The sequence below is a fragment of the Pelophylax lessonae genome (genome assembly GCF_965119305.1).
Source record: "Pelophylax lessonae genome assembly, chromosome: 12".
Classification (NCBI taxonomy): Eukaryota; Metazoa; Chordata; class Amphibia; order Anura; family Ranidae; genus Pelophylax; species Pelophylax lessonae.
The window spans coordinates 218,911,457-218,921,296 of record NC_138779.1 but is presented as its reverse complement, the minus strand read 5'-3'; the positions used below and the strand labels follow the sequence as shown (position 1 = coordinate 218,921,296).

At 42.4% G+C, this 9,840-nt stretch overlaps 1 protein-coding gene across 1 annotated transcript; it reads left to right on the top strand.

Annotated features, from left to right (window-relative positions):
* The first annotated feature begins 1,210 nt into the window (after positions 1–1,210).
* LOC309568601 (beta-1,3-galactosyltransferase 2-like) lies at positions 1,211–2,489 on the top strand. The gene has a single exon (XM_082274305.1). It carries the CDS (start codon positions 1,309–1,311, stop codon positions 2,407–2,409), a length of 1,101 nt encoding a protein of 366 aa, XP_082130431.1. The 5' UTR covers positions 1,211–1,308; the 3' UTR covers positions 2,410–2,489.
* Positions 2,490–9,840: the final 7,351 nt, after the last annotated feature.

Here is a 9,840-nt window from a genome sequence, read left to right as displayed (position 1 = left end):
CATAATAAGCTTACTCAAGGCAGACATGAACAATAGAACAATGGAATGCAGGTATTCAACAATAACAAACCCCCACCCCACTAGCAAGGGTCTATGAAAAAACTTTATGCAATATCTTAGCAATCTGCAATATATCTTTTTATATTTCCTGAGGGACACTGTTCAGAAATATTACTGTCCCAAGTGAAAGAGCCCCTTCACTCCCCGAACACAAACCACACATATAGAACCCAGGATAACCAGGGGTAACATGAAAGGATGAGTCCGGTGTGGTTGTACAGCGAGTCTGATTAGTGCAGACCTATCACGTACCTGGAGATGAGCCTGACACTGTTAGGAAGGCCTCTCTTGCGCCTCCGACTCGGGACCCCTGATAGTGCAGACAGGGGGCACCGGAGTGTAGAGTAGCACGAGCGCCTGGAGGTTTGCTTGAAGCAGACGATGGCTACTGGTGAGGGTCGCAAGGGAAGTCCGATGAGCAGGGTGTTGAGCAGGCAGCAGGTGCTGGAAGCAGGAGTTCCTGGGTAACAGGAAGAGCTTCCTGGGCAGGATGGACGGATCTGGGAATGACAGAAGCGTGGTAGGACAAGCCGGGTTAGGAGCCAATCGGTAACGTAGAAGCCAGTAGGAGCAGACAGGAAGAGAGGTCACAGGACAAGCCAAGGTCGGTGCAGGTGGAGAGCAGAGAATCATCAGGACAAGCCGGGTCTGGAACTAGGAACAGATGCAGGTAAACGGGTAACAGGTATCCAAGGCTGAAGACAAAGCAGCACTGGAGCAGTGTAAGGGCTGGGTTTAAATAGTCCTTTTGGCACCAATGTCTATTCGCGAACGTGCGTGCGCGGTTGCGCGAGTTCGCGCATGCGCATTGGCGATTGTCAGGTTTCTGATGGGAACACGTCTTTGCACAGCAAACGTTCTCTTACAAGACCCAACTGGGGTTCTTGGTCACCCTGTGCCCCTAATAGACACAGGGTGACTTACAAATAAGAAGGGCTACGGAAGCTGGACAAGGAGTCTCCCAACCTCCCTAAAGCAATCTGGGTTCCACAAGCCCCCCAACCAAAGTGACTCACATCACAGTGCCAAATTCATGATGCTGCAGGCATGACTATATCTGGTATTGGTGGTTCGGTAGGTGTTTTACATATATTTTTCCCTTTGGTTTCACATTTTTCCTTTCTTGTTTGATTTCTTTTTAGAACACTGCTCCAAGAAGTGAAGATGCGTGGACACCTGCAGCAAAACGCAAACCAATATTAAGCTGAAATTTAAAAAAAAATATGAAGCCCCTGTGAATATTCCATCATGTTTTCCTTGACGCGGCTCCTCTGCTTTTCCAGCACCAAGCGGGGGATCGTCCGCCTCTTGTTTCTGGCCATGGTCCTCTTTACGTTGATGGTTCTCATCTTCAGTTACATAAGGTGGCTCCCTGGGAAACTGGTGATATCCACCATACAAATACAGAACGTCTTGGCCAATCTGCCTGCCAGGGTTCACACCTACAAGATTCACACCTCCCCTATGCCTCTTTTGATTACAAATGCTTCAATGGAGACAAATCCAAGCAAAGATCCTCAGAAGAGAGTTTATACATATGACTATGTCATCAATGAGCCTGATAAATGTAAAGACAGCGCTCCATTCCTTATTCTACTCATTACTGTGGAAGTGTGGCGGAAGGAAGCTCGGCAGGCCATCAGGAAGACATGGGGAAGAGAGGACTTCCTACCTGGCGTCAGGGTACTACGGCTGTTTTTCATAGGCAAGGAACAGAAGTGGAATGACGATAAACAGAAGCCTCTTGTTGAAGAAAGCCAGATGTTCCATGACATCATTCAACAGGACTATTTGGACACCTACTATAACCTGACCACAAAGGTCATCAATGGGTTAAACTGGATTTCCACATATTGCCCGAACGCCTCGTACGTCATGAAAACGGACAGCGACATGTTCGTCAACACCGAACATTTAGTCTACCGAGTTCTGAAACCAGATGGGCCTCCAAGACTGAACTTTTTTACAGGATATTTAATGATCAATGGAATGCCTATTCGGAATCTGGATAGCAAGTGGTACGTTCCCCCTGAAGAATACCCGGAGGAGAGTTATCCGTTGTTCTGCTCCGGGACTGGCTACGTGTTCTCTGGTGACCTGGCAAGTAAGATCATCCGAGTCTTCCCAACTATTAGATGGATCCGTCTCGAGGACGCTTTTGTTGGCCTTTGTCTCGACAAGTTGGGGGTTCTGCCGGTGGCCCCACCGAAGGTCTCTGACTTCAATCCCATTAGAGTTGTCTACTCAGACTGTGAATACAACCAGATTGTTACGTCTCATTTCTTCAGTCCGGGGGACCTCATATATTTTTGGAACAGGTTACAGCAATATAAACATACATGTGTCTGAAACAATGGACACAAACCCTTGGATAGCCAACAATTGCCTTTTGATGGCCTTATTTTACCCACTTCCAGTCTGGGCCAATTCTGACACTGCTCTCCTATATGTAAAAAAAAAACATCATAAGTAGAAAACTACGACGGCTGGTCGGCAAGCAGTTAATGATTGTATTACCAGAAAAATAAGATTTGTATGATTTAGCAAAGAAACATTTCACGCAGGGTGCGTCCATGATGCCGGGTTTGCTGAGCCGTCTTGGCTTTCCAAAGCGGTAACTGCTTTCCTTCAGACTGTCTCTCTCAAAGGGGTGCAGAGAGAAGAATAAATCTTCCGACTCACAGAAGGAAACCTGTTCCCGTCACCACGGTTTATAGACATGTGCAGAATGGAAAAAATGAATTTTGTTTCGTTTCGATTTGTTATTTAAATAATTTATTTTAGTTAAATCTGTTAAATTAATTTAAATCCTTTGCAGAATTTGTTAATATTCATTTATTTGTCTTCAAATTCTACTAGAATTTTCCGAATTCGGAAAATTCAAATCAAATTCAATTTAAATTGGCACTTGAATTTATTGTATTCAAAATTAGAATTTTGGAAGACGGTTACATTCTATTCTATTTGTTTTTTTCTATTCTATTATTTTCTATGCTATCCTATTCTCTTATTTTCTATTCTATTCTCTTATTTTCTGTTTTTTTCTTTTCTATTCTAATCTGTTCTAATTTAAATTTATTCTATTCCAAATTAGAATTTCAAAAGATGGTTTTATTCTATTTAATTCTATTCTATTTAATTCTATTTTATTGGGTTTTTTTAAGTATATTTTTTTCTTTGTTTTTTTTTATTCTCTTATTTTCTATTCTTTTCTGTTCTGTTCTCTTATTTTCTTTTCTATTCCAATCTGTTCTAATTTAAATTTATTCTATTCCAAATTAGAATTTCAAAAGATGGTTTTATTCTTTCTATTTTATTCTATTCTATTGAATTCTATTCTATTTTTTTTTTAGTATATTTTTTCTTTGTTTTTTTCTATTCTCTTATTTTCTATTCTTTTCCATTCTGTTCTTCTATTTTCTACTCTAATCCGTTCCAATTTAAATGTATTCTATTCCAAATTAGAATTTCAAAAGATGGTTTTATTCTTTCTAATGAATTCTATTGTGTTTTTTTTTTTTTTTAGCATATTTTTTTTCTTTGTTTTTCTAGTCTCTTTTCTTTTCTATTCTGTTCTCTTATTTTCTATTCTATTCTAATGTGTTCTAATTTAAATTTATTCTATTCCAAATTAGAATTTCAAAAGATGGTTTTATTCTTTCTATTTTATTATATTCTATTGTTTTTTTATTCTATTCATTTTTATTCTATGCTTTTCTATTCTATTTGAATCTATTCTATTCAAATTAAAATGTATTCTATTCGAAAATTCTAATTTTGGAAGACAGGTATATTCTATTTTATTTCATACTATTCTATTTTTTCTATTTATCTATTTATTCTTTTCTATTCTATCTTTTTTCTATTTTATTCTGTTCTTTTCTATTCTATTTTGGTCTAATCTATTCTAATTATTTTCTTTTCTATTCAGTTACTTAAAATTATATTCTATTCTGTTCTTTTCTATTCCATTATATTCCCTTTTTTTTCTCTTCTATTTTTTTTTATTCTCTATTCTTTTATTTTCTATTCTATTCCATTCCCTTATTTTATATTCCATTTTATTTTTATTTTCTATTTCATTTATTTTTTTAAATTTTCTAATCTATTCTTTTTCTATTCTATTATTTTCTGTTCTTTCATATTATTTTCCTTTATTTTATATTCTTTTTTTATTCTGTTTTTTTTTTTATTTTCTATTCTATTCTGTTCTGTTTTACTGTATTCTATTCTTTTTTTATTCTATTCTATTTTTTTTCTATTCTACTCCGTTTTTTTTATTATTATTCTATTTTAGTCTATTTCTGTATTTTTGTTTAGGATTTCAAATTTAATTCAAATTTGAATTTTGGCCAAATTTAATTTCGTTATTTTGGATTTGTTTGAATTGGTTACTATTGTAAATTCGGCACCTGAATAACGAAAAATTTGACCGAATTTCGGAACAAAATTAACCTCACATGTCTACTATTTAAGAAGGAATTTCACTCACTACGGAGCAATTTTTCTTAATTCCTGTTGTGCCTCAGGCATAGGAAGTAAGGGAAATCTCCACATAATACACACACGCACACAAAAAAAAAAAAACAATTGCTTTTAGATTGTTTTTTAGTTATATCTTTTTTTTTTTTTTTTTTTTTAAATCTAAAAGCCATAAGATTAAAGTCTTCCGTCATTGTAGGTCCTTTTAATAATTTTATTTATACCCTTTTCTGCACAATTGGATACCAGCTTTGAGTTTTAAATGTGGGCCTTATGCCCCCTGGTGGTCATTCTGGTAATTTGAAACCAATATTTCCTATTTAGAAAATTATTATCACTCTCTCTTTTCGGTTTTTACCAAAATTTTCTACATTTATTTTTTGTATTTTTGTAACTTTTGTGGCCCTGGTGAGGGGAGATTTTTATGTTACTTGTGATAATATCAAATTAATTTTGTACTTTTGAGGTGATCAGTTGGCTCTCTTTTTGGCTCCCGTACATTGTGGATTTCTCAATCTGGATTTGTTTTTAGAGGTCCTCTGCTTTGTGGAGAGCTCAAGCTGCTGGGCTCAACCAATTAATCCTCCTGACTTGAGTCCAATTGCCTCACCTCCAAAAAAAAAAAAAACCTGATTGGGATTTTGATCGTTCCACATGTAGAACAAAAATATTTGGGCTACAGAGTTACTTTAAAACCAATATCAAAGAATTATTATCCTTTCAATGGATTATAGATAAATAATATAAAAGTCACTAGACGGTGATAGCGTGCCTTCAACCTTGAGGTGATAATATCTGAGATTGCATTCAAAGTATCCATGTGAGATCAGACTGATCCAGATTGCAATTTTTATCCAATCACCATTTGCCTTAAAGTTGAGACCCGGCAGGGCACCAAAGCATTTCTTGTTCCTGTGACTACCATGTGACGTTGGGATAAACTACAGACTTTGGGTCATCCGAAGCATCTAAAGTCCCTTTTGACTCACCTTTAATTCAGGGGTCTCCAAACTTTTTAGTATGAGGGCCACGGTGTATTTTTTACAAATATTCACTGGCTGAAAAAAATCAGTTTTGTAAATGAATGAACGCAGTCTAAGGAATAACTTCACATCAGAAGTCCACCATCACATCAGAGGTCCACCATCACATCAGAGGTCCCCCATCACATCAGAGGTCCCCCATCACATCAGAGGTCCCACCTTCACATCAGAAGTCACCACTACATTAGAAGTTCTCCCTTTACATCAGAGGTCCCCCATCACATCAGAAGTCCACCATCACATCAGAGGTCCCACCTTCACATCAGAAGTCACCACTACATTAGAAGTTCTCCCTTTACATCAGAAGTCCTCCATCTTATCAGAAGTCCCACCTTCACATCAGAAGTCGTCCCTTCATGTCAGAGGACCACCATCACATCAGAAGCCCCTATTTAGTTAGAATTTCCTCCCTTCACATCAGAAGTCCTCCTTTAACATTAGAGCCCCCCCCCCCCCCTAATATCAGAGGTCCCACATTACATCAGAACCCCCCATTTCATTAGAATTTCCTCCCTTCACATCAGAAGTCCCCCACCTTATCAGAAGTCCTCCCTTCACATCAGAAGTCCTCCCTTCACACCAGAAGTCCTCCTTTAACATTAGAGCCCCCCCCCCTAACATCAGAGGTCCCACATTACATCAGAACCCCCCATTTCATTAGAATTTCCTCCCTTCACATCAGAAGTCCCCCCTTCACATCAGAAGTCCTCCTTTAACATTAGAGCCCCCCCCCCCCCCAACATCAGAGGTCCCACATTACATCAGAACCCCCCATTTCATTAGAATTTCCTCCCTTCACATCAGAAGTCCCCCACCTTATCAGAAGTCCTCCCTTCACACCAGAAGTCCTCCTTTAACATTAGAGCCCCCCCCCCCAACATCAGAGGTCCCACATTACATCAGAACCCCCATTTCATTAGAATTTCCTCCCTTCACATCAGAAGTCCCCCCCCCCTTCACACCAGAAGTCCCCCCCTTCACACCAGAAGTCCTCCTTTAACATTAGAGCCCCCCCCCTAACATCAGAGGTCCCACATTACATCAGAACCCCCCATTTCATTAGAATTTCCTCCCTTCACATCAGAAGTCCCCCACCTTATCAGAAGTCCTCCCTTCATATCAGAAGCCCTCCCTTCACACCAGAAGTCCCCCCTTCACACCAGAAGTCCTCCTTTAACATTAGAGCCCCCCCCCCTAACATCAGAGGTCCCACATTACATCAGAACCCCCATTTCATTAGAATTTCCTCCCTTCACATCAGAAGTCCCCCCCCCCCTTCACAGCAGAAGTCCCCCCTTCACACCAGAAGTCCCCCCTTCACACCAGAAGTCCCCCTTCACACCAGAAGTCCTCCTTTAACATTAGACATTAGAGCCCCCCCCCTAACATCAGAGGTCCCACATTACATCAGAACCCCCCATTTCTTTAGAATTTCCTCCCTTCACATCAGAAGTCCCCCACTTTATCAGAAGTCCCCCCTTCACATCAGAAGTCCTCCCTTCACATCAGATGTTCTCCTTCACACCAGAAGTCCTCCTTTAACATTAGAGCCCCCCCCCCAACATCAGAGGTCCCACATTACATCAGAACCCCCCATTTCATTAGAATTTCCTCCCTTCACATCAGAAGTCCCCCACCTTATCAGAAGTCCCCCCTTCACACCAGAAGTCCTCCTTTAACATTAGAGCCCCCCCCCCTAACATCAGAGGTCCCACATTACATCAGAACCCCCATTTCATTAGAATTTCCTCCCTTCACATCAGAAGTCCCCCCCCCTTCACAGCAGAAGTCCCTCCTTCACAGCAGAAGTCCCCCCTTCACACCAGAAGTCCCCCCTTCACACCAGAAGTCCCCCTTCACACCAGAAGTCCTCCTTTAACATTAGACATTAGAGCCCCCCCCCCTAACATCAGAGGTCCCACATTACATCAGAACCCCCCATTTCATTAGAATTTCCTCCCTTCACATCAGAAGTCCCCCACCTTATCAGAAGTCCTCCCTTCACATCAGAAGTCCTCCCTTCACACCAGAAGTCCTCCTTTAACATTAGAGCCCCCCCTAACCTCAGAGGTCCCACATTACATCAGAACCCCCCATTTCATTAGAATTTCCTCCCTTCACATCAGAAGTCCCCCACCTTATCAGAAGTCCTCCCTTCACACCAGAAGTCCTCCTTTAACATTAGAGCCCCCCCCCCTAACATCAGAGGTCCCACATTACATCAGAATCCCCCTTTTCATTAGAATTTCCTCCCTTCACATCAGAAGTCCCCCACCTTATCAGAAGTCCTCCCTTCACACCAGAAGTCCTCCTTTAACATTAGAGCCCCCCCCCCTAACATCAGAGGTCCCACATTACATCAGAACCCCCCATTTCATTAGAATTTCCTCCCTTCACATCAGAAGTCCCCCCTTCACACCAGAAGTCCTCCTTTAACATTAGAGCCCCCCCCCCCAACATCAGAGGTCCCACATTACATCAGAACCCCCCATTTCATTAGAATTTCCTCCCTTCACATCAGAAGTCCTCCACCTTATCAGAAGTCCTCCCTTCACATCAGAAGTCCTCCCTTCACACCAGAAGTCCTCCTTTAACATTAGAGCCCCCCCCCCCCAACATCAGAGGTCCCACATTACATCAGAACCCCCATTTCATTAGAATTTCCTCCCTTCACATCAGAAGTCCCCCCCCTTCACACCAGAAGTCCCCCCCTTCACACCAGAAGTCCTCCTTTAACATTAGAGCCCCCCCCCTAACATCAGAGGTCACACATTACATCAGAACCCCCCATTTCATTAGAATTTCCTCCCTTCACATCAGAAGTCCCCCACCTTATCAGAAGTCCTCCCTTCATATCAGAAGCCCTCCCTTCACACCAGAAGTCCCCCCTTCACACCAGAAGTCCTCCTTTAACATTAGAGCCCCCCCCCCTAACATCAGAGGTCCCACATTACATCAGAACCCCCATTTCATTAGAATTTCCTCCCTTCACATCAGAAGTCCCCCCCCCTTCACAGCAGAAGTCCCTCCTTCACAGCAGAAGTCCCCCCTTCACACCAGAAGTCCCCCTTCACACCAGAAGTCCTCCTTTAACATTAGACATTAGAGCCCCCCCCCCCTAACATCAGAGGTCCCACATTACATCAGAACCCCCCATTTCATTAGAATTTCCTCCCTTCACATCAGAAGTCCCCCACTTTATCAGAAGTCCCCCCTTCACATCAGAAGTACCCCACTTTATCAGAAGTCCCCCCTTCACATCAGAAGTCCCCCACTTTATCAGAAGTCCCCCCTTCACATCAGAAGTCCTCCCTTCACATCAGATGTTCTCCTTCACACCAGAAGTCCTCCTTTAACATTAGAGCCCCCCCCCCCAACATCAGAGGTCCCACATTACATCAGAACCCCCCATTTCATTAGAATTTCCTCCCTTCACATCAGAAGTCCCCCACCTTATCAGAAGTCCCCCCTTCACACCAGAAGTCCTCCTTTAACATTAGAGCCCCCCCCCCCTAACATCAGAGGTCCCACATTACATCAGAACCCCCATTTCATTAGAATTTCCTCCCTTCACATCAGAAGTCCCCCCCCCCCCCCCTTCACAGCAGAAGTCCCTCCTTCACAGCAGAAGTCCCCCCTTCACACCAGAAGTCCCCCCTTCACACCAGAAGTCCCCCTTCACACCAGAAGTCCTCCTTTAACATTAGACATTAGAGCCCCCCCCCCCCTAACATCAGAGGTCCCACATTACATCAGAACCCCCCATTTCATTAGAATTTCCTCCCTTCACATCAGAAGTCCCCCACTTTATCAGAAGTCCCCCCTTCACATCAGAAGTACCCCCTTCACATCAGAGGTCCCCCACTTTATCAGAAGTCCCCCCTTCACATCAGAAGTCCTCCCTTCACATCAGATGTTCTCCTTCACACCAGAAGTCCTCCTTTAACATCAGAGGTTCCCCATAACATCAGAGGTCCCCCCCATCACATCAGAAGTCCTCCATCACATTAGAGGTCCCCCCCCATCACATTAGAAGTCCTTCCTTGAAGCCGGAGGTCCCCCATCACATAAGAGGTCCCACACCATGTCAGAAGTCCCCCCACAACATCAAAAGTCCCACATCACATCAGTACTCCTCATTCCATTAGAAGTCTCCCTTCACATCAGGGGTCCCCCATCACTTCAAAAGCCCACCCAATACATCAGAAGTCCTCCCTTCAAGTTAAAGGTCCCACATCTTATCAGAAGTCCTCCA